Source organism: Sodiomyces alcalophilus (assembly GCF_042370955.1).
Source record: "Sodiomyces alcalophilus JCM 7366 unplaced genomic scaffold ACRALscaffold_7, whole genome shotgun sequence".
NCBI classification, from domain to species: Eukaryota; Fungi; Ascomycota; class Sordariomycetes; order Glomerellales; family Plectosphaerellaceae; genus Sodiomyces; species Sodiomyces alcalophilus.
Window position 1 is genome coordinate 3,655,092 of NW_027263538.1, and position 26,247 is coordinate 3,681,338.

At 41.2% G+C, this 26,247-nt stretch overlaps 1 protein-coding gene across 1 annotated transcript; it reads right to left on the reverse strand.

The window, feature by feature from the left end:
* Positions 1–19,726: 19,726 nt before the first annotated feature.
* Positions 19,727–21,842, reverse strand: ACRALDRAFT_1064949 (uncharacterized protein). The gene is made up of 4 exons (XM_071017074.1): positions 21,652–21,842; positions 21,382–21,584; positions 20,344–21,315; positions 19,727–20,284 (listed from the first exon to the last, which is right to left on the reverse strand). The coding sequence occupies exons 1-4, from the start codon at positions 21,721–21,723 to the stop codon at positions 20,020–20,022; spliced, it is 1,512 nt and encodes a 503-aa protein (XP_070872863.1). The 5' UTR covers positions 21,724–21,842; the 3' UTR covers positions 19,727–20,019.
* Between the last annotated feature and the right edge of the window lie 4,405 nt (positions 21,843–26,247).

Sequence of the window (26,247 nt, forward strand, 5' to 3'; positions counted from 1 at the left end):
AATACCGCTTAAAGAAAAAGGACGCTAAAGATTAGAAGGAAAGCCGCGTGGCTAAGGTCTTAATAACCTCGGATAATAAGATAACCTATATAGGAGTTATAGATAACGATAAAGACTCGGAAAAAGAATAGCTCTAGTACGAAAACGGGTACTAAAGCCTATTATAGAGGAATAGAGGGATTAGAAAGAGTTCATGTTATAGTCGCGAAGTAGTCACTTAGCTCTTATATAAGCGCGGATAAATAAGAAGTTAATTACCGCTTTTATAGATACTAGATATAACTATTACGTTATTATAAGTAAACGTCTTATAAAGTCCCTCCGCCTCCCGCTAATCGATAAGACTAGAAGACCCCTATCGGGGTTCTCCGATACTATAGGGTCTACTAAGAGTTCCGGTATCGCCGTATACGATCTTAAGATTAGTGGATATATATAACGATTATTTACCTATATAATACCAGGATTAGATTATAATATATTCCCAGGGAAACCTTAGATAGAATATAACGATATTACCTATTACGTAAAGAGACGTCGCCTCTATTATAGAGTGGCTCGGATTAATATCCGGCTCTAGGGCGAAGAAAAGCCCGATAATATCAGAGCCATTCGCGGAGCTTAAGTAATGACCGGGTCAGTATTCGCCGGTATTATACGCCGGTTACGAAGAAAGTAACGGTTTAAAAAAGAGGAACTAGCGCTTTATATAGTTAGTATTAAAGATATTGATAAGGCCCTCTAAGGTAAGTCTCTAGTCGACCCCCGGAAGTATATTCTAAAAGAGATCCTATAACGATTTCCTAACTTATTCTCCGATTCGTAAGCGAACCGCCTTCCCCCCTATTAACCCAGGGTGGACTATAAAGTAAACCTTATATAAGGGCCCGATAATAAGGAGCCAGAATTACCCTAGGGCCCCCTTTATAATATATCCCGAGAAAAACTACTAGTCCTATAAAAGACCCTTACCGACCTAATTGATAAGGGGTTTATACGAGCTAATAGCTCCGCTACTAAAGCTCTTATTCTATTTATAAAGAAACCAGTGTAGAGGGGCAGACCCGTGTTCCGGGTCAGGACGTTATAGATATCACGTAACCACGTACACGGTCCCAGGGATCTAGTCTTATATACGGCTATTCTTCGGAATAGACCCACTATATCTAGCTAGCTTTTTCGTCTAATCTTTCACGATCATCACCTATAACCCATCATAATCACAATTCATATTATCCTTCCTTTTCCGGATATCTAGACGATCCAGAAGAGCCGACCATAGGCCCGCCTACCTATCTAGCTATTCGTTCCCCTAATCGGACTACTACCGACCCTTGTAGAGGCCCGGCGACCATCTCCTCGGGACCCTTAGCTCTGGATACGGACTCGTGACAAGCCTAACCCTCCCTTCGGCTAGCCTATTAGTTAGTTATTTATTTAGCCCTACACGGAGCCGTTCTATATAGTAACGGCTTCGCCTTTCTTTAATTAGTGCTCGGAGGCGGATATAATCGGCGTAGGGGATTTTATCTATCCTGCGCATAAGGGTAGTTCCGGCCTGCCTAAATAAACGGCCTATTAATACGTTATTAATTAGCGATACGGTCACGGTTTCCTTTATTCTATTTTAAGCCTTTAAGTCTTCGGTTTTTAGGCGTTTAAGCTTCGACTTTTAAGTCTTCGAGTCTAGAGCGTTTAGATACGATACAGCTTCGGATTTTAAGTCTTTAGTCTTATATTTCGGATACGGTATGATACGGTTCTGGTTAGTCCTCTAATAATAGGCGAAGGGCTCTAGAAAAGGCCTAAAAGAATATCGCGTTACGTGGGCACTAGAAGAAGAGGTCCGAAAAAAGACGATTCTGTTTCGAGTTTATATTCTGATTCCGGCTACGATATAATAACACCAAAAATAATAAAAACAATATATACAACAAAAACCATAAAAACAATTTCCCGGGGCCCGAGTCTCCGGAAAAGCGACCCCGATAATACTTCGGAAAAGCAGAGACTACCTGCTTATCAGTAATAGTTAACTAACACCATCCCAACACAAAGACTACCTACACACTAATAGTCCTAAAGATCCGGTTTAATAGTCCCGAGTACCATAGATCCAGAAAAGCAGAGGCTGCCTGCTTATTAATAGTCCCACGGATCCGGTTCGATAATCCCGAGTACCACGGATCCGGAAAAGCAGAGACTACCTACTTAAAAAGAATAGTCGAATATAAGGAGGAAGACATCACGACAGCGACGTTATAGAAAGAGGGGGATATAATATCGGGACGGTTAGCCTCCTAGAGGTAGTCGCGCGTAGGATACGTTCCTATTCCTCTTAATCGGCTTAACCTCCTGGTTTAAGGTCGTCGCGAGAGTCACCCTAAAGGCGTACGAGGCAGCGTTATAAGAGCTATACGCTCTACGATCAGAAGACTCTTTACCGTTTACTTCCCGTTTGTCTAATCAGACTAACGGTGACGTTACTTATAGGTAATCTAGCCCGAGCCAAAGCAGTAATCGGAAAAGCCGCCGCCGCCGCCGCGGCGGAAGTACGACTCCAAGGCAGAGTCAGGAAAAGAGTCCCGCCCGGTATATTCCTATTCGCCTAATTAGGTGCTATTCCTACGGTCAGGAAGGCCACCGTCAGCGTATATACCCGAAAAGCCCCGTTAGCTTTATAATCCGGAAGAGCTATAATAGCTCCGCGCCTTAGAAGAACTAGCGCGTTAGTTCCGTTAATCCCGTTATTCCAGTAAAAGGCTCCCGTGCTAGCTCCCCTGCCTCCACCGATCCCGTGGCACCGGTTCCAAAGAGTCCTCCCGTGGACTCCGTGATAAAGGAGCCTACCGCCCCTCCCGCCGTTCCTCTAGTCCAGAGTCCTCCCGTGGACTCCACCGTTCCCGCCGTTCCCCTAGCTTAGAGTCCTCCTATAGACTCTATAAAAGATAAAAAGACGCCCACCGTTCTTATAATAGAAAAGAGTCCTCCTATAGACTCCGCCGTTCCCGCTATTCTGCCGTAGAGCTCCCGTGCTAGCTCTGCCGCGCCCGCCCTAAAGGAGAGCCCCGTTAGCTCTCTAGTCCCGAAGAGTCCGCCTACCGCTAATTAAACGATTAGGACTATCGGCTTCGTAATAGTAAATCGGGTAGTTAAATCTATTCCCACCGATTAGCCTATCCCTATTCCGCCTACTAACCTGCTTTCCCTTCTACCTCCTAACTTTAAGATTAGTTACCCAGACTAGTATAGGCGTTACCTTAATCCGTACTTCCAGGAAAAAATCAAAAAGATCTTCGGAGACTCCCTTAAAGCTACGCTCTAAGAGGTATATACATAGATCGATAAGCAGATAGCAAAGGCGATTAAAGAGGCGCGAGTAAGAGCAGAGTTATCGTGATAGACATTAATATCTTTTAGGTAGATTTACCTCTAGGGCCAAGGGACTTTTCCTTACTATCTTCCTCCTCCTTCCTCCTACCTCTTTTCCCTTTTCCTTTTTCCCGCCCTTTTCCTTTTTCCCGCCTTTTTCCTTTTTCCCGCCCTTTTCCTTTTTCCCGCCCTTTTCGTTTTTCCTTTCTTCCCTCTACCTATTCCTTTACCTAATCAGAGTAACAGAATCGTTTTCGGAAGCAGAAGTCGTTTATAGACTCTATAGGAGCTATTCTAGTTCCTAACAGGGGCCGCGCCTTCTAACGATCATAGGTTCGAATCTAGGGCCGTGTCTTTTTAATTACGCCCTAAGGCCGGATTTCTTTTTCCGGAAGCTACTCCGTTAACCTAATCAGGACCTTTTTATTATTTTTAGGGTTATTTAAAAGCTACCCTCAAGGAGGACCTCTTTATATAGCTTTAGGGCTAATAGATATAAAGTCCTACCCTTCCCCGATTTCACCCTCTTTTCTTTTCTACACGAATACCCTAATCTAGTCTATTCTTTTTATATAAAAAGCTATACGCGTAGGAGCTTCTTCGTATAGCTTTAGGGCCGATAGATAACTAGGCCCAGGGCCTAGCCTATAAGTCTATAGGAGTCCTGCCGATTTTTTAGCTTTTCTTTTTACCTCTTCCTTAGACTATATCTTTTATAGTTCTTCACTATTTCTTTCGCTCGTAACCACGTTAGCTTAATCAGAAGAAGAGTAATCGAATAGCCGATTTCGATTAATTTAGGGTAAGGATATTCCGACTAGGGCAAAAAGATATTCCGACTAGGGTCTATATGTTACCAGCTGCCATAACTGCCCACGACCGTCAATTGATTTTAACCCTTCAACCCTTTAATCCTTCCATCAATCTATTAATCTATCAATCTCTCAATCCGTCAATCCGTTAATCCGTTAATCCGTTAATCCGTTAATCCGTTAATCCGATAACCCTCCCTGCCTCCGCTAGATCGGCGATATCCCTATTACTTTGATTTCGCGTGGCAGTAATCTACGCCGTGGTAACGCAGCCTCGAGGGCTCACGATCTATCTGAGTCGGAACGAGAGGAAGAGGCTTGGTACGGCAACTTATAGGACCGACTATAACAACTTCTAAATATAGTAACAGTCGACTACTATGTATACGCCGACTATAGAGTTAGTAACCCTTATATACTGTATTTTATGATATTATAGAGAATAGTTAGTTAACGGTTTTATCCGAAACTGCTAGATACATAGCGCCCACGTATCGTCGTTACGATTAATTGAGTGTATCGTCGCGTCGTTACGATTAATTGAGTGTATCGTTGTTATAATCAATTGACTGTATCGTCGCTACGATTAATTGAGTGTATCGTCGCGTCGTTACGATCAATTGAGTGTATCGTCGTTACGATTAATTGACTGTATTATCGCTACGATTAATTGACTGTATCGTCGCTACGATCAATTGAGTGTATCGTCGCTATGATCAATTAAGTGTATCGTCGTTACGATTAATTGACTGTATCGTCGCTACGATCAATTGAGTGTATCGTCGTTATGATTAATTGAGTGTATCGTCGCTACGATTAATTGAGTGTATCGTCGCTACGATTAATTGAGTGTATCGTCGTTACGATTAATTGAGTGTATCGTCGTTACGATTAATTGAGTGTATATCGTCGCTACGATTAATTGAATGTATCGTCGCGTCGTTACGATCAATTGAGTGTATCGTCGTTACGATTAATTGAGTGTATCGTCGCTACGATCGATTAAGTGTATCGTCGCTACGATCGATTAAGCGGATATCTTGTACGTTGTATAGATATAAGTGCGTATAACGCTGTTTGGGCGTATACTTTTAAATTCGATGGTGTGAATCTACTAAAATTATATGGGTTTTGCTAAGTTGTTATAGTCGGTCCTGTGAGTTGCCGTACTTGGCAGCGTTAAGAAGAGGTTGCACGTCGATTCGAAGAATAGCAGGCGGCACCATAATAACAACAACAATAATAACAATAACAGCCGCAGCGTGGAAGAGGAGGAAGTCGAGGGCGCCTACGAGGGGCACGTAGCACCAGGGTAAGAGGATGTGGAAGAGGTCGCGGTGGAAGCCTTTTAGTAGCAAATCGTATATAAACCGATTCCGATACTATAAGTGGATAGTCTAACACTAATAATGCGATTAAGCGGCTATAACAGGAGCTATAGCAGTAGTAGATAGAGGTAGTTACAGTGGGTCTTAGTAAGTAACGAGTAAATAATACCACTAACGCGTACCTACGCGTCTTATTATTTTTAATACCATTAACCCTTTAACTTTAAAAATTCATTAAAAATCAGAAAATACCCCTAATTACACCGCGCGTTAAGCATTCGCCTTATAAACGGACCCTGATTGCGCAGGCCTATCGCGACGGCCTTAGTTAGAAGGCAATCGCGATTAAATTCGATGTATCCCCCGGGTTAGTATAGGGTATCGCGCACCGCTATTAGTAATAGACTTTAGCCTAGTTAAATAAATGCTCCGGCCGCCCCCCCGCGATAAAGGTTTATAAAAAAAGACGTATCCTACGGTTAATTACTATTGACCCTTTCGTTTTACCTAGTTAGTTAATTACTAGGTGCGCGCTATCTTATTCTAGATCCACTCTATTAAAATACCTTAAAGAGGAGGGTGTTCTACACCTTCGCGCGCTACGCCGGCCAAAACTAGCTAAATCACACGCGCGTAGGCGTTTAGAGTGGTTAATTAAGTACGCCTCGAAGCCCCTATCGTGGTGGAAATAGGTTATTTTTTTAGATAAGACCATAGTCGCGCGCGGCGAAGGGGAGAGGCAGAAATAGGTTTTCTGCCGCCGTGTAAGTCATATTTATCGTTATATTATACCTTTACTAATAGTTTTATAGGGAAAGAGACTTCTAAAGGATATAGTCTAGCCTCGGGGTAAGCTAACGCGCTATAAACACATATTCTAGGGTGCTTTTTCGTATTATTATCGTATATCTTTAGTCCCCCTTCTAGGCGACCTAAATTCGGCGCGCGGCGGCGTTACCGGCGCCGTTATTCGTAATACCCTCGAAGAGCACCTGCCTACGATATGCTAGCCGGATAGCGTATTCGTTTAAGATAATGCCTCTACGCATATAGCGCGCGTCGTCTAAGATTCGTTACGTCCCTGGGCTGAAGAGAATGGGATTATTTTACTGGACTGGCCGCCGTATTCGCCTAACCTAAACCCTATCGAAAATCTATAGAAACTATTAAAGGAACGGATCTGTTTAAAGTATCCGGAACTCTTAGATATAAAGAGTAACGATACGTCGTATAATCTGCTCTGCCGGGCCGCGATCAAAGTATAGGACGATTTTAAAGACGAGCTTCTAGAGGACTTAATACTGTTAATACCGCGGAGGCTTACTGCTTATATCGAGGCTAGGGGATGGTATATAAAGTATTAGAAAGATATAACTAGATATTTCCACTCTGCTGCTTCTGCTCTATCTATTCTGAATTTCTCCTAAGCTTTTAAAGTACTTTCCGTAAAGTTATATATATTCGAACTCAAGGTGTTTTTAACCCGGGTCATATCAGTATATCTAAAAAGTGGGGCTTACTCGTCACTTGTCCTGACTCACTATAGCAGTCACTTAATTGATACGAAAACGAGCCTTTTATAGTTATTACTACCTACGTGGATAAAACCGAACCGATTAACGATAGAGCTTTTATGACCGACTGCGTAATTAAAATTTTAATTAACGGTCGTGGGCAGTTATAGCAGCTGGTAATATGTGGACCCTAGTCGGAATATCTTTTTGCCCTAGTCGGAATATCCTAACCCTTAATTTAGCCTGCTAGTTATTAAGTTATATATAGGTTAGTTAGCCACTATTCCTACCGCCTACTCTTTTTTAGATCTTTATCCTGCCTAACGTTTTTTTTACTAGTAGTCACCACGAGCTTATCCTGCTTACCCCTTTTCCTCTCTTTTTCTTACTCTTTTTATTACTTTTTTTCCCCCGATATCTTTATTCCTCTAATCGGCCCGAGCCTAATCCGCCTGCCTATAGTTAATCTAATTAATCCTATTAATCGGATTAATCCAGTTAATCCCGTTAATCCTGCTTTTCTTCCTATTCCTTCGAGTCCGGCCATAATACTACCGCCTTAAAAAGCCTACCGTTATTCCTAATAAGACCCGATTCCGTTCTTCGCCTACCGACTCTACGGAAGAACGATGTACCGACCTGCCTCCTATATACCATACCACGCCGCTAAAAGATCCGACCTACGTGCTTTATACCTACAAACCGAGAAATAGACTACCTACCTTCTAGGTAATAGAAAGAGATAGATATACTCTGCGTCGCCTGGTTCTGCGTTTTATATCGTTAATCTTTTACTAGGGCCGCCGCCTTATTCCTTATTACGGAACGGAAAAGGCCGCCGCCTACCCTATATATACGTTCGCCGCCATGTTATCGTCGCGTCTCCTATGTCACGGTCTTGTCGAAGAATACGCTAGGGCCGCCGCCTATTTACCGCCGCCCACTACTATTACCGCCGCCGCCGCGTTACTTATTCGTATAATCACGACTAGGAACCGAGGAAGCCGCCGCCACCGCTGCCTAGCTTACGCACGAAGGACCTATAAGGTCACCTTTATATCTTCGAGGTCACTATCCTTTAAGCCCACGTCTTCAAGAGACGTCTTTAGGAATACACGCGCGAGGAAAGGACTACTACTACGTGTAGCTAGAAGAGGTGGACGATACGGAAGCTATCCAGGTTACTTATAGATACCCTGCTTAGGGTAATAGAGATATATTTAGGACGGTTATACTATTACTTATTTATATTAAAATTATTAAGACCACGAGGCATGGCTTAATAATTTAGGGCCGATTATAAAGGGTAGACCCGTGTTCCGGGTCTAGACGTTATAGATATCACGTAACCACGTACACAGTCCTAGGGATCTAGTCTTATATACGGCTATTCTTCGGAATAGACCCACTATATCTAGCTAGCTTTTTCGTCCAATCTTTCACGATCATCACCTATCACCCATCATAATCATAATTCATACCATCCTTCCTTTTCCGGATATCTAAACGATCCAGAAAAGCCGACTATAGGCCCGCCTACCTATCTAGCTATTCGTTCCCCTGATCGGACTACTACCGACCCTTCTAAAGGCCCGGCGACCGTCTCCTCGGGACCCTTAGCTCTAGATACGGACCCGTAACGAGCCTAACCCTCCCTTCGGCTAGTCTATTAGTTGGTTATTTGTTTAGCCCTATGCGCAGCCGTTCTGCATAGTAACGGCTTCGCCTTTCTTTACCAGGAGGGGGGCTAAGATTCTATTACGACTACCGCGCCTTAAATACGATTATATAAAAAGACCGCTACCCTCTCCTACTAATTATAGAGATACTCTAAAACCTAGAATAAGCTAAGTAGTTCACGAAACTCGATATAGTTACTATATTCTATAAGATCCGAATAGCCGCCGGCTATAAAACAAAGATAGTATTCCGAACCCGATTCGGCTTATTTAAATAGTTAGTATACCCCTTCGGACTTAGTAGCGCCCCCGTACCCTTTTAATAATATATTAATAAGATGCTATAGCGTTACCTTAACGATTTTATTACCGCCTATATCGATAATATCCTAATTTACTTAAGTAGATCCCTACGCGACTATAAGAAGAAGGTTAACCTAGTACTATAATCGCTAAGCGATATAGGGTTAACGCTTAACCTAGCGAAGTACGAGTTTAGCGTAAAGACCGTAAAGTACTTAGGGTTTATAATTACCGCCGGTTAGGGTGTTTTATATAACCCCGATAAACTAAAGGCGATCCGAGAGTAAGAAGCCCTGACCTTAGTAAAGGGAGTCCGAAGCTTCCTAGGCTTTATAAACTATTACCGTATATTCGTGGAGAACTTCGCCTATATCACGGCCGCCCTAATATGACTAATAAAAAAGGATCGAGTATTCTCCTAGGGTCCTATTAAATAAGCGGCCTTCGAAGAGGTTAAGAAGAGGTTCTAAGAGGAACCGATCCTATAGTAATAGGTCTTAAGTAATAAGACCTTTATAGAAACCGATTACTCGGGATACGTACTAGGAGGTGTATTAGTTTAAGAAAACGAATAGGGATATCGTTACGTAATCGCTTATTACTCGAGGCGATTTATAGGAGCCGAGTATAATTACCCTATCTACGATAAGGAGATATTAGCGATTATAAGTTATATAATATATTAAAGAGTAAAGCTCCTAAGTTATAGTCGCTTTATAATCCTATCCGACTATAAGGCCCTAGAATACTTTATAATATAGAAGATACTTAATAAAAGATAAAGCTAATAGGCCAGCGAGCTAGCCTAATTCGACTTTATACTAGAATACTATAAGGGTACCGATAAATATACTACCGATACTCTCTCGCGAAGAGAATAAGATAAGCCAAAAGACTTCTCCGATAAATAGGAATAGGTATAATATATATAGTTAATCCTAGAGACCTTAATCCCCCTAAAGATCCGCCTCCTTCGCGAATACCTATAAGTATTTAAAGCCGATAACGAATAATAATAGCTATAGGACGCTATAGCAAAAAAAGATACTTAGTATCGCTAAGCTATATAAGCCGTATTTAAGGGCGATCGATAATTCCCTCCTTTATTAGGTCTCTAAGCCTAGATTACCAAATACAGGACTACCTTATAAGGACTACTAATATTCCGAGATCGCCTATAGGTGCCGAGAGCTTAAGAAGGGAGTATATTATAAACACGAGTAATCTAATCTATACACGACTCCACGATTAAAGGCTATCCAGGGCGAGATAATATAATTACCCTTATAGCGAGACGCTTCTTCTAGCCGGGAATAAACCAAGACGTATATAGGTTTATATATAACTACGACGTCTATAACTAGAGCTATACGTGGAGGAACGCTTAATAAGGACACTTAAAACCGCTCCCGATTCCTAAACGAATAAGGAGTAACCTATTAATAGACTTTATAACGGATCTGCCTCCCGCTAAAAAGACGAAGTATAGATACCTATAGGTTATAACTAATCGACTTATAAAGGCTATTACCCTTAAAGCGATAAACTCTATAAAGGCGGAAGCGTGCACTAAATAGTTCCTATATTATTATTTTCGGTTCCATGGTATACCTCGTTTAATCGTAAATAATAAAGGTTCTAACTAAATAAATCGCTTCTAGCGATACTTCTATAAATTAGCTAGAATCAAATAACGATTAAGTATAGCTTATTACCCCTAGACCGATAAAGCCACCGAATAAGCGAATTAAGAGGTATAGGCGTACCTCCGAGCCTTTATTTACTACGCCTAAAACGATTAGGATAAGTTACTACCCGCCGCCTAACTAGCGTTAAATAACCGGGAGAGCTCCACTACTAAGATAAGTCCGTTCTCCCTTAAACACGGATATTATATTAACCTAATCTAGATTTATAAAGAACTAAGCAGCGATACTTAGGAGTTCGTAGGCTATAACCTACTCCGCCGCCTCTAAGAAGCTATAGAGTTCGCCTAAGTCTTAATAGTAGCTATATAGTTATAATAGGAAGAGTTAGCGAATAAGCGTTATATTCTTGCTAAATAGCTCCGTAAAGGCGACCTTATATAGCTCTCGCTTATAAACTATTCCACCCTATAGCCATCGCGTAAATTAAGCTATCTATACTAGAAGTACAGGGTTACTAAGCTTATTAACCCGTATATCATGGAACTAGATATACCTTTAAACGTATACCCGAGGTTCTATATAGACCTCCTACGATATACGAGTAAAGACCCACTTCCTAGTTAAATCCTATATAACCCCTAACCCGGACCGATTCGTGACGGTCTAAAGGAAGACGAATAGATAATAAAGGAAATCCTATACACTAGGAATAAGAAGGTAGGCAGAGGCGTGGTAAGGGAGGCGTTAGTAAAATAGGAAGGATACGCCTAGATATCTTAGGAACCGATAGAGTCCCTATAGAAATTAACCGCCTTAGACCGCTACGAAAAAGAGTATAGCCTAATTAAAGTTAATAACGGACTACGCGAATGTTATAAAAAGAAGAAGGGTTATAGGAAAGGCGGTAAGAATTAAATAAAGGTTAGAATAATAGTAAAACCGTTTATATTAATTAAATCGGGGCGGATAAGCCCCGCCCCTAGCTACCGGGTTTAGGCGTCGAGATTAATATTATTATATTTATCCTCGCGACTATTAACGCTTTCGGCGATAATAGGAGACGATATAGACGGCGTGACCTTAGCCTACCTATCCTTCTTTTTTCCCTTAAAGGACTTAACGTCCTCTACCTTAACTATAACCCCCACGACGTTCGTAACCACCTATAGGAACCGGTTAAGCCGGCGTAGGCCTTCTACCCCCGTAAAGGTAATCGTCACGCTAAGAATAGGTATAACGATAATAGGAGGCGCCGTAATAAGTATAGGTCCACCTGCTATAATATAGGAGTCCCCGCGGGGGGGGGGGAGGCGGTAGTTTATACCGATAAGCGAGGTTTACTAGCTCCTAAGTCGATAGGTATTAAGATAGGCTTATCCTCCTATAAAATACTAAAAGCCTTTTTTAAGACCCCGGACGCCTTCTAGAAGGCCGAATAAGCCGCTATAAACGCCTTTATCGCCTTAGGGCTATAAAAGGGGTTATTATTAACCACCTTCGCCGCCTTTAAGAGTACCGCCGATGGACTAATTATCCTAGGCGGAGGAGGAATATACCTATAACCGCCCTTTAAGTAGTTATAGTATTTAGGATTGGGTATCCTCGCTCCGGGTCCTAACTAATCGCGGTAGCGCCGCTTATCCTAGCCCTTAGTAATTACCTTTATATAAGCCAAATAAAAGACCGAACGGGTCCCTCTAGAAGGATATTTTATTCCACGAGCGCGTTTTACAGGGTTTTTAACCACTACAAAAGCTTCGCCCGCGGAACGCTTACCCTTAGCCTTAGCGGCTCGGGCTGGCTAGGCACGGCGGTCTATAGCTAAGGCAGGAGTAGTGATCTCCTTACTAGCCGGGGCGGGAGTAGGTGTCTCCTTACCGGTATTATTATTATTATTATTATTAGCCCCCTATACCACCTATATAAGTTAGTAAATATTGCGTAAGGCTTATAAGAAGAACGAGAAGACGTACTTTAGGGGCCGGAGATAATCCTAGAAATTTAAATATCTTCTAGAGAGAGAGATAACGGGTTAGAATAATAGAACGGCGTGCGAAAGAATAGTGGGCGATAAAAAACATACTACTAATAAATAAGAATATTATTAAAGAAGAGAGGAAAAACAGAATTATAAAGGTAACGGTAAAGTTAGTATTATTAATAAGCGAGTTATATAGTCAGGGAAGGTATATATATCGGTTCCTTATATAAAAGGAACGACTCTACGACCCGCCTACGAATAATAATAATATCCTTATATAAAATGTTAATTAACCTTATAACTATAAAGAAAGCCCGCCTCGAGTACCCTTTTATAAATAAAAGGGTTATTTAGGGTAGAAGAGCTGCTAGAGGTCGTTATTTAATCGATAAAGAGGCGTTATTTAATTAAATAATAACGCTTTATTAATATACCGAAAATCGATGGCTTATTAAGGGGAGGAGGGGGGTAATATTACGGGTTAACCCCGTGGAGATAATCCGGTAGAGCACCGGATCTTCCGACTAATCATATCGCGCGTCTAGTGGGTCTCCGCGATATTATATTTAGGTCGTAAGCGCCTACAGAGATTTCTCCTTTTCCTCCTTTTCTCCTTAGCTTTAGATAATTCAATTATTCGGCCTTACTCTATGAATAACTTGTGACCAGCCGCTTATAATAATGGACTCTATAAACGTTATAAAAGAAAAGAGAGTTATAGGAAAGGCGGTAAGAATTAAATAAAGATTAGAATAACAGTAAGACCGTCCACGTTAATTAAGTTAGGGCGGATAAGCCCCGCCCCTAGCTACCGGGTTTAGGCGTTAAGATTAACATTATTATAACCGTCCTCGCGACTATTATCGCTTTTAGGGATAATAGGAGATAGCGTAGATAGCGCGACCTCGGCCTACCTATCTATCTTCTTTCCCTTAAAGGACTTAATATCCTTTACCTTAACGGTTATAACCCCTATGATATTCTTAACCACCTATATAAACAGGTTAAACCGGTATAGGCCTTTTACCCCTATAAAGGTAATCGTTATATTAAGGATAGGCGTAATAATAATAGGAGGCGCCGTGATAGGTATAGGTTTACTTACTATAATATAAGAGTCCCTATAAGGGGGGGAGGCGGTAGTATATACCGATAAGTAAGGCTTACTAGCTCCCGAATTAATAGGCGTTAAGATAGACTTATTATCCTATAAAGTGCTAGAAGCCTTTTTTAAGACCCCCGATGCCTTCTAGAAGGCTGAATAAGCCGCTATAAACGCCTTTATCGCCTTAGGGCTATAAAAGGGATTATCGTTAACCACCTTTACCGCCCCTAAGAGTGCTATTAACGGACTAATTATCCTAGGCGGAGAAGGAAGGCACTTATAACCGCCCTTTAAGTAGTTATAGTATTTAGGATCGGCTATCCTTACTCCGGGTCCTGACTAGTCGCGGTAGCGCCGCCTTCCTGGTTGTTAGTAACCGCTTTTATATAAATAAAGCAGAAGACCTTACGGATCCCTCTAGGAGGATGTTTTATTCCACGAGCGCGCTTTACGGGGCTCTTAACTACTATAAAAGTATCGCCCACGGAATACTTACCCTTAGCCTTAGCGACTCGGGCTAGCTAGGCGCGGCGGTCTATAGCCAAGGCAGGAGTAATAATGTCTTTATTAGCCGGGGCGGGAGTAGGTGCCTTCTTACCGGTATTATTATTATTATTATTATTAGCCCCCTATATTATATATATAAGTTAGTAAATATCGCGCGAGGTTTATAGGAAGAACGAGAAGACGTACCTTAGGGGCCGGAGATAATCCTAAAAACTTAAATATCTTCTAAAGAAGAGAATAAGAGGTTAGATCGATAAAACGATATACGAAGGGGTCGGGGGCGATAGAAAACGTACTACGGATAGTAATAGATGTTATTAAAGAAGAGAAGAAAAATAGAACTATAAAGCCAACGGCGAAGTTAGTAGTATTAATATAAACAAGTTATATAGTCAGGGAAGGTATATTACGAGGGTTCCTTATATAAAAGGAATAACTCTATAACCTGTCTACGAATAATAATATTATTACTATACGGATCGCTAATTGATTGTATAACTATAAAGGCTCGCCTTAAGTACTCTTTAACGTATAAAGAGGTTATTTTTAAGATAAAGGAGCTGCCTAAGGCCGTTATTTAATCGATAAAGAGGCGTTATTTAATTAAATAATAACGCTGTACTAACCTATACCGAAATTCGATAACTTACCGAGGGGAGGAGGGGGTAATATTACGGGATAACCCTATGGAGATAATCTGGTAGGATACCGGATCTTCCGACTAATCACACCGCGTTCCTAGTGGGTCGCCGCGATATTATATTTAGGTCGTAAACGCCTATAGAGTTTTCTCCTTTTCCTCCATTTTCCCCTTAGCTTTAGATAATTTAATTATTCGGCCTCACTTTATAAACAACTTATGACCAGCCGCTTATAAGGGGACAGTGTTAAAGGCCCCGCGTATATCTAGCTAGAGTATTGCGGGGGCGCCGCCTAGGACCTAGGCGGCTTTAATAGCCTCTATCGCGCGCTATATAGCTATCTCTGTATTACGCCTAGGTCTATTTCCTATTTAGCTACTAGGGAGGAGTCGGTATATTTCTGCTATAGCCACGAAGCGGTCCGCTATAATATCTTTAAGTAGTTTTCTAATCGTGTTAAGGAGGGAGATCGGCCTTTAGCCTTTAGCTATCTTATAGTCGCTTTATAGGCGGCCCTTTTTTCGGATAATTATAACGGTAGCAGTATAGTAATAGCGCGGGAAGTAGCTTAGGGATAGGCAGGCTAAGAGAATCGTGGCTAGGATCTAGTATAGGACCGGGCCGTAGGCCTTTAGGAGGCCTACTAGGAAGCCGTCCGGGCCGGGAGCGGCCTATAGCTTAGTCCGGCGGAGGCGGCCCTGATATCCGTAGCAGTAATGCTCCGGTCTATATCCTATCTAGAGGGGTACTCTCGCCCTAGGGGCCTAGGATCTAAGTCTCCGGGGGGGGGGAACTTAGCGTATAGGATATCTGCTTTCTTATTATTATATTTAATTAATTCCCTTACTCGAATAGTAATTAGAAAAGCGATATCTTAAGTGGTTATTATATAATTACGATATTAAGATAGACCCCTAAAAATATCCCTATATAATATAAGCCTCGATGACGCTTAGCTCTGCGTTTATTCTTTAGATATTTATTCTAAGTATCTTAGAAATACTAGGTTAATATTTATCTTAGCGGGCTTAGACCTCCTTAGCCATAGATATACAATTATATAATAGAGGTATAATTATAGCGTTATAATACGTATATAGACCCACTTAATCCGATTTTAACTAATAGGATTACTTAAATCATTGTATCCAAACATAGCCAAAAGGAGGTCTAAGGGCTAAACGTAAACGGAACCGTAATCCACGTAAGATATCTATTAGTACACTATAATATATAAAGCTTTTATAATAACATTAATAACTCGCCCTTACTATTAGCAGCCTGCTTATAATTATAGTAATCGACTCTTAACGACTTAAGCTATCTTCCGATATTAATATTATTACTATCACGATACTAAGTCCTATCTCTAGCGTCCTAAAAAGTATACTACTAACCTCTACTTATAGCTTTATTACTACTATAATAGCCGTTATCGAGATATAAAAAATCCCTATATTTTCGTGTTAGTCTAGCGATTATATTAATATGCTTTTTAGCCGACATAGCGATTCTATTCTACGCACGGGGTATTATTATACCCCTAAAAACATGTTTAGAGAGCTGCCTTAACGATACGAGCACCTTTTACGAAGAAAACTACTGTCTAAGTAGGAGACGGTTAAGATAATCTTCGGTGCTAAATTTTAGACTGTTACGATAATAGGATACTATTGTTCTACCCCCCTATTCGACCTCCACGGACCCTCTGCGTGGGTCTGATATTTTACCAATAATTCGGCAAAAATCTAAGTATCGCCTAATTGCCTATAAAATTCGGTACCTTAAAGATTAACTATTTATCTAGCTCGGAGGAAGGAATGAAGTGTTCTATATATTAGGTGGCAAAGATATCGTGGTCTGTATTAAGGGTGTTTTTGAACGTCTTATAGTTAAGTACCACTATTTGCAAGCGGCCTGTCCACTATTTGCAAGCGTCTCAAGCCTAATTAGGAAGGTTATACGAGCCCACGCAGTAGTCTGTATACGCCACGATCTTGGCTGCAGGTATCCCGTACCGGTACATATGTATCACGACAAGGTTTTCTCTCCCTTGCTTATTACGAATGTCCGTTACTGTAAATTCACTGCTTATTTTGACCTCCTTGTATAAAGCTCTAGTTAATAAGAATATACGATGTCGTGATAGAAAAAGAGGTGGAAAAAGAGGTGGAAAAAGGAGGTGAAAAATTTTCAAGGTGACACGTAGTGGTGGGTGATTATATAACCTTATCTATATAATAGATAAGACCTTATCTGTGTGATAGATAAGACATAGATAAGACTATATCTGTGTAATAGATAAGACCTTATCTGTGTAATAGATAAGACATAGATAAGACTATATCTGTGCAATAGATAAGACCTTATCTGTGTAATAGATAAGGTTACGTAACCACCCATCACTACGTGTCACCTTGAAAAATTTTCACCTCCTTTTTCCACCTCTTTTTCCACCTCTTTTTCCATCTCTTTTTCCACCTCTTTTTCTACCACTTTTCCACCTCTTTTTCCACCACTTCTCCCCCTCCTTTTCCTACCTCGAGGACATAATACAATTTAGGGAGTACCACTATTTGCAGCCGCCCTGTCTGGTATTTACAGCCCTCTCTATCCTATTTCGGAAGGTTACGCGAGCCCACGCAGTAGTCTGCATACGCTACTATCTTGGCTATAGATATCGCGTACCGGTACATACCCAGGATCACGATAAAATTTTTATAGTGTTAAGACTGCCGCTATTCACTGTGACTTATCTCGAATGCTCTGTACTGCAAAATCACTGCTATTTTTCGATTATTTTCATTATCTTTAAGTATCTTAGAATACCCGATATCCTTTACCTGTCTAAGGGCTAAAAAGAGGGTGGAAGAGTAGTAGAAAAGGGTGGTGGAAAAGGGTAGTAGAAAAGGGTGGTGGAAAAGGGTGGAAAAGAGTAGTGGAAAAGAGGGCAGAAAAATTTTTCTTATAAGGTTACATAATCAGCTATATAATCAGTCACGTAATCAGTTACGTGTTTAGTTATATAACCACTTATACACTATATTATATTATATTAAGGTGTGTATATTATTAGCTCTTAGTCACGTGACTAGTTATATAACTGATTATATAGCTAAATACGTGACCTTATAAGAAAAGTTTTTCCGCCCTCTTTTCCACTACTCTTTTCTACCCTTTTCCACTACCCTTTTCCACTACACTTTTCCACTACCGTTTTCCACTACCCTTTTCCACTACCCTTTTCCACTACCCTTTTCCACTACTCTCTTCTACCTCTAGGTAGACATAATATATTCGTATCGCCTAAAGGTTTATATATAGAAGGTTATTATAAGTAGTGAATTTATAGTTATAGATATTAGAGATAAGATTAGGTAAGAAAGTCTTATCCTAATATATACGTACCGGTACGCGATATCTATAGCTAAGATAGTAGCGTATATAGACTACTACGCGGGCTCGCGTAACCTTCCGAAATAGGATAGAGAGGGCTATAAATACTAGACATGGCGGCTGTAAATAGTGGTACTCTAATTTAGTGTACTTTAATATAATAGACAACAGGTTAGAATAGCTACGATTTTATAGCGTAGGGCATTAAGTATAAGTTATAGTAATTAACGGCTATCTTATATATACAAAACGTTTATCGTGATATAATATATCTATACGGGATATCTATAGCTAAGATCGTGGCGTATACAGACTACTACGCGGGCTCGCGTAACCTTCCTAATTGGGTTTAGGACGCTTGCAAATAGTAAACAGGCCGCTTATAAATAGTGGTACTCTTATAGTTAAGCCTGCGTGGATCACGACTCTTGTTACGCTTAGCTCTTAGACCACTTTTAGAGGAGTATCGGAAAAGTGACTTATTAATATACTATAAGCCTATTTACTATAGATAAATGCTTATTTTTATAGGGTAAGGTTATTCCGACTAGGCTATTCGTTTATTCCGACTAGGGCAATACTGATAACGCCTAACGCTAGCCGCCACTACTTCCGTTTATACCTAGATACATATAGACAGGTATACTCAATTAAGTGTATCGTCGGTATTGTTCCTACGATTAAATTGAGCGTATCGTCGGTATCGTCGCTATGATTAATTGAACGTATTGTCGGTATCGTCGCGACGATTAATTGAACGTATTGTCGGTATCGTCGCGACGATTGATTGAACGTATCGTTGGTATCGTCGCGACGATTGATTAAACGTATCGTCGGTATCGTGGCTACGATTGAATTAAGTGTATCGTCGGTATCGTTCCTACGATTGAATTAAGCGTATCGTCGGTATCGTGGCTACGATTGAATTGAGTGTATCGTCGGTATCGTCGCTACGATTGAATTAAGCGTATCGTCGGTATTATCGCGATGATTGATTGAACGTATCGTCGGTATCGTGGCTATAATTGAATTGAGTGTACCGTCGGTATTGTTCCTATGATTGAATTAAGCGTATCGTCGGTATCGTCGCTACGATTAGTTAAACGTATCGTCGGTATTATGGCTATGATTAAATTAAGCGTATCGTCGGTATCGTGGTTATGATTAAATTAAGTGTATCGTTGGTACGGTATCGTTGCTAGCGGATATAGAAGTATCTAGGTATAAGCGGAATAAGCGGGCGGGTATTACCGGCTATTAATATAGGACCCTAGTCGGAATAAACGAATAGCCTAGTCGGAATAACCTTACCCTTTTTATATTTTACTATATTACTCCGAGGGACTTATAAAAGTGGTCTAAGCCTGCTAAGATAAGTTAATATACCCTTTATAGCGTATAGCTTAGGTTTATACCTATTAAGTGTATTTTTTATATTTATATAACTTAAGCAGAACTATATCACTATATACACCACGAATTAGCCGGGAAGCCGCCCACTACTTCCACGCACGCCTAGAATCAAAACGTCTAAGCCCGCTAAGATAACGCCTAGGGAATCCGATTATAACGGGCCGTGTTACCCGAAGGGTGAGATTTCTGACCTCCCCCTACGGGGGAGGTAAGAAATCTCGTAGTGTATTATTTACTGCACCCTAAGGGCGCCCCCTAAACAAATCCTCTTATAGGACCAATAGTACTGGCTGGCCAGAGTATGTACGGACAGTGCACATCATTCAGTAGAACTATCATCACTTGACCAACCTTCGTCGAAAGCCTCGGCTAGCTCGGAGAGCTCGTGGATGGTAGCCTCTCTGTCTTCTGCGGGCAAAAATGGCGCGACTGACTTCCGCAACTGCCCCATGGCGCCTGAAATTGACGTATCAGTACAAAGGGTAGAAGTAACCCCTATAGCCTCGCTCATGGGATTTCCATGCCGGTCCTTATAGATTTCAGGGAAGCTGTCCAATATGGGGAAGGGGACGCAGATGTGATCTCTGAGCTTGTGTCAACGACGGAATAATTGACAATTGGGTGGTATCAAGGACGGTCTTACTGATAGTTTTTCTCTCCTCGTGCCCAGTGGGGAGAGTGACTGCCATGGCCAACATCGATGCTTTCCAAGGACTCGTCCGATGTGCGAAATGTCGTGGATTGACCGAAGACACGGCTTGGGCTTGGGGCTTTTCTTGATTCGGGCCTACCCCGTCTCCTGTTCACGTTGAAAAACTCAATAACATGAGGCTCGCTATCAAAGTATCCACGCTGAGGGCTGAGTTGTGGGTCAACTTCGTGTGGTGCCTCCTTTAATTCAGATGGAGTCATTCGTAAGCGGGCTATTGCTTGTCTGCCATTCGTGTTTATCCTGGCAACTACATCGCCAAGTGAGCGGCGAACCTCTGCCTGTCTCAGTCGAGATGCAAGGCCGGCCGTTTCGAGCGCAGTGCTCATAAGAGCGCTGAGTTCCCATGGCGAATTCCGAGCCACGCAAGTATTTGATGGAAGGAGACCTTCGGGTAAAGAGATGGGGACTAGCATGGATGCTTGGTTGCTGATAGCGACTATGGACCGACTCAAGTTGAGACGCTGAAGCAGGCCCTGATGTGATGCCTGTGTTCCCCAGGTCCACAAAGTCGTCTTAGGGTACTCATCTCGCATCCGGTCAAGATATTGAGCTGCAAAGCCTCCCCATGCATCATCTAAGGCAGTGAAAATCTGAATGGCCTGCATATGGTCCGCCTCTTCAATAAATGGGCGAAGATCCCGGTCCATCACGTCATGGCCCTTATCGAGGGATTGAAACAAGTCTTCCCCAAGTGACCACTTGTCAAAGGGTCGGATGGAGGAGTTTAATTCATATTCATACACCTGGTTGAAAGACTTTGGGTGGTAGTAGACGCGGCTAAAGTCTGACCAGTAGCGAACCTGGCTGCTGGTCAACTTTGGCATGGCATCGCCGGCGTTTAGGCTTTGTTGGTATGCGATTTGTGGCACCTCTGGGAGCTTGTGGAGGACAGGTGTCCTCTCCCTTGCATGAGATGTTAGAGCTGCTCATGAAATAGAGAACGTTGAGTTTCCCTCTCGGAGGACAAACCATGGAATGGGAACATCCCAATCGCGCGTACTGTCATAGAGCGTGTTGATGGTTCCGAGAGAGCCGAACCCTCCCTTAAGATCATAAATGACAGTCCGTGGAAGGAATGTCTCCGTTCCGTCTACGCCCTGGCCAGGGCGCCAGTGTATATCAGGGGATACAGGCGATATGGGGTCGTCGTCTGCATAGGTGAGGTAAGATTCCTGCCGTGTCGAGATCAGTTAGTCAAGGCCGTCCGGTTATAAACAACAGGGGCGGATAAATATAAACCTGTGTATTCCAGAAATGAGTGCCCAGGTAATTACCCGCTTGGCCAAGCTGCACTGTAATGATCTCATGCATCCTTGATTGTTCTGTGCGCTCTCCAGCATTAAGTCCGCCCAGGTTCTACCTAAACCATTCTTCATGTGCTCCTCCAGCGGTTTACTTGTATACAGTGTTTTAACGAGGAACCAGTTTGCAGGGGCCTCGGGCGAGTTTGCATGGGCCTCGAACGGTATCCACTTTAATGTTCGCAGGGGCCTCGAACGGCATATGCTCCGCATAGGCAAACTACGTGATGTATACAGTATATATACACAGTATTGGATATATTTATATACTGTCTTAATATAAAACATTTTTATATAAAATATCTAAAATATACTAGGCATATGCTAGGTATATGCTATATAATAATATTAAGATATATTACTAGATTTATATACTTTAAGAGTAGAGTATATACTAGGTATATAGTATATAATAATAATTAATATATGCTATAAGATTTATATACTTTAAGAGTAGAGTATATACTAGGTATATAGTATATAATAATACTTAATATATACTACTGGATTTATATACCTTAAGTGTAGAGTATATGCTAGGCATATACTATGCAATAATACTTAATATATACTACGAGATTTATATACATTAAGAGTAGGGCATATGCTAGGCATATGCCTAGTATATACTATATTTTTATAAGATATATTAATTGATATCTATACTTAAAGCATAGAGTATATACTAGGTATATACTATATATTATACTAAGGATATATTAATAGATTATATATATAAAGATAAAGGCATATGCTAGGCATATGCCTTATATACTTGAAATATAATGTTATAATATACTGTATTGCTACGAGAGATATATATGTAGGACTTTTTTAATAATATACCTAAGTCACTTTTCCTTGGCATTTCGAGTTCGAGGCCCTTGCAAACTATACACTCTGTTTTAACGACGTGGCGACTTTTTACAAATGTTTTTAGGCCCTGTTCGATAAACCCGCCTAGTTAGCGGGATTTCCGCCTAACTTTTATGCAAGATACATCTATAGCCAAGACGCTAAAACGGCGCCGTCTCTTCCCCTCGATGTACCCTATTATGCAACGAACGAATTTTCACTCGGTGGAATATAGAACCGGTTCCGTATAATGCGGGGTGAAGTCCCGTAGATGAAAAAAGATAGGGAAATACACTGTTTTTGCTGCTATAGAATATAATAACGACTTCTACCTATATTAATACATCGGGTCTAGGTTATATTATTATAGAGGAGATTATAGCAGGGTCCCTAGATAATATACTAGACCCTACGAATACCGGTATATAGTCTATAGTACCGCCGCCTACTTTATGCTTTATCTTTAGCCTCGCCGTGGTAGGCGAGGGTGACTATCGTTAGCGGAATTCCGCTAGCTAGGCGGCACCTTTTAGATACTTTCCAAGCTTTTATATACAAAAAGCCGCCTAGTTAGCGGGTTTATCGAACGGGGCCTTATACAAGTAACATCGCAGCTAAGATACTAAGACGGCGCCGGTCCTTTTCCATGATATAACTATAACAAAAGGAAAATCCGTAGACTTTAGTTAAGGAAAAGATATTATAGAAAAGGCTCGATAGCTTAGTATTGTAGAGTGATCGCAGTATATTCGTCAACTAAGCGCTGACTTTAAGCCAAGACTTTAACTTAAGGGATTAAACTAATCCCTTAACGCTCGTACAGAGATAGGTTTGGATCGGTGGTCCGTGCGTGGCTATCGGTCCGACTATACACCGATAGGTCTGCGATTATCTCGTTACACTCCCCCCCCCCCCCTAGCGAGTCTGGTCCCGCAGACTCGTATTATCGTAATGCCTTAGATTACGCGTTTATCGCGATTAATTATCTCCCTCTATTTAGTTCTATACGAGCCCTTATTAAAAAAACCCGTAGGAAAAAAGAGTGGCCGCTCCTTATTTACCTATTCGTCGGCGTTCTATTACTAACTATAAGCCTCGTGATTTATCCGAATATTACTATAGAAACTCCGCGATGCTTATTATTATTGCCTATAGTTATCTAACCTCTCGCGGATATTATGCCTAGCCTAAGTAACCATTCAGCAACAAGTATATAGCTCCGTTATATAATTTTCCTCGTAGCATTTTCATTTTCCTCTTATAACTATCTTTCTATTATTATAACCGCCGAATATTCGGCGATAATTCTCTATTACCTTTCTATTAATTCACACATTTTCTTCGCTATCAGCTCGCCGTTATTATATTAGACATTTCTTTATAAGTGGTTATCGCTATAAGTAAGCGTCCCTTTAACGAGGCTTAGGGATAATTTGGCCTTATCGCCGATAAGGCGCCTTACTAGCATTATATTACTTATTTAGGCAGCTATGTCGAGGTTAAATACCTCGATAAATCTAATAGCCGAGTAGGCGCTAGTCGTTATATTACCTACGCTCGTGACTAATAATAATACACCGCCGTATATTCGATAATCCTTTAGCGTTTCCCGTTTCGTGCTAGAATCTTTATTAGATTCCGGAGTTTTTAATAGGCGTAGCTTAGCTACTTTAGAATTACAGTAAGCGTATACTCGATAAGAATAACGATTTAACTCTAATTTAGCGTTAGTATGCCTATATATATATCTCTAATACCTATAAATAGTTCCGGGCGGTTATCCTATATAGCGGCCGCGGTCCCGTTGAGGCAGTAAGTTTTATTTTCGCCAGGCGTTTAGCGGTCACTAACTATTAATAGAATCAGTAGCTTCTTCTAGATAAGGTTACTTCCCTGCGTTCGGTTATAATATTAAAGTTTATATATCGCCTCGGCCGCGTTACTAATAACGATACTACGGTCCTTTTAAACTAAATTCGCCCTCCCCACGAAGATAACTTACGGGATATTATATCCTTTTAGCACTATCTTACTAATTTACGTGATATATATTATCGCCCCTATCCTAATAAGGATAATTAGGAGGGTATTAAGGCCTTCCTAGCCCTACCTAGTCTCGCCGCCCTATTAGCGGCTATTAATAAGCCTCGCTATCCTCTTCTTAGGCGTCGTTTCGCTAGCCGGCTAGTAGCTGCTTATTATAGCTATACTCCTCGTAGCGGCTCCGTCCGCTAACTCCCTAACGCAAAGCCGACGCCGCCTAACGAGTCTGCTTATACTCCATACCGCCGCGCCTCCGCCGCCTTATCCTCTACGGTTACTATCGATACTAATAAGGACGCCGAGGGTGTTCCGGGCCCCTTCCGGCCTAACCGCTAGTATTATACGTCCGGTGCTTCGTTATCTAATAACTTTAACGATTCTTTTTATAGGTTTAACGATTAGTTTTTTTTTATTCGCTAAGTATTCGCCGGTAATAATCGCCTATAATAGTATTAAACTTTATACTAATAGTTTAGGATTTTAGGGTTAGTCGGGGCTTAACCCCATTTATTAAGTTACTATAAGGAAAAGGTTATTATAACCTATAATTCAGTTCTTATTTTTTTTCCGACGACCCTTTAGCGTCTTATACTATCTCGTAGTTATCTTATTTTTTATATATATACCTCTTCTACTTCTAGTACCTTTTCCGGATCCCTAAAGCGTTTTCTAGGTGGTTCTTTAGTTCCTAGGTAGTATATTCTACTAGCTAGCCCGCCTACCTTACGAGGTAGAAAGTTTTCCCTTATTCTTCCTTATAACTAACGATATCTTCTAGCTCCTATTTATCTTACTCCTCCTTTAGAAGCGGGAGATCCTTCGCTAATAGCTCTACGGCTACTCGGTCTTTTTATAGTTCTAATAAGGATACCGGGAATATATTATATATCCTTATATACTACGCAGGAAGGCGGACCCTATACGCCTACTCGCCGATCCTCTTAGTTACCTATACCCGAATATATCGTGGTGCTAGCTTCGACCCTTACCGGAATCGGAAGTTCTTTATAGATAGTCCGACGATATCGCCTACCTTATATTACTACTGCTAATAGCGTTTATTATAATACCGAGCCTAGTACTCTATAGCACGCGCCTAGTATTCGCGGACCTTTCGCCGAACCTCCGCTAGCTTCTTAATACGTTCCTAAACGCCTTATACCCGGGTATTGTCCCTAGGGCGAATATACTCCACTATATATAGATAGTACCCGTATAACGCCTTATATAGCGAGATACTAAGTAAGGAGTGCTCGCTATTATTATAGGTAAACACTACTTCTAATAACTAAATAAGCTATTATATTATTATATTGCTAGCGATTGTTTATATATACTTAATTAGGAACTAATACATTTATTCCGTTTAACTATCCGTGTATAAATAGTATACGGTAAATAGTCGCCGAGCGTTCGCCTACTCGCGGCAAAACTCTATCTAAAACTAGCTAATAATTAGCTTATCCCGGTTTATTACTATACCCTCCGGACTACCGAATCAGTACTTAATTTCCTTATATAATAACGCGGCTAGCTAGGGTGCTATTAAGTCCTTCCTTATAGGGATAAATAGGGTATACTTCGTATACTAGTTAACGATTATTAAAATAGCGTTATATATTTACCCGTCGGCCCC

Excerpts from the sequence above, each read along its gene's own strand:
- ACRALDRAFT_1064949 (XM_071017074.1), bottom strand. The coding sequence starts at position 21,723 with ATGCATGAGATCATTACAGTGCAGCTTGGCCAAGCGGGTAATTACCTG. Across the intron at positions 21,316-21,381 it reads TGGGATGTTCCCATTCCATG|GGAGAGGACACCTGTCCTCC; the intron begins GTTTGTCCTCCG and ends ATCTCATGCAAG. Across the intron at positions 20,285-20,343 it reads CGAGGAGAGAAAAACTATCA|AGATCACATCTGCGTCCCCT; the intron begins GTAAGACCGTCC and ends ACACAAGCTCAG.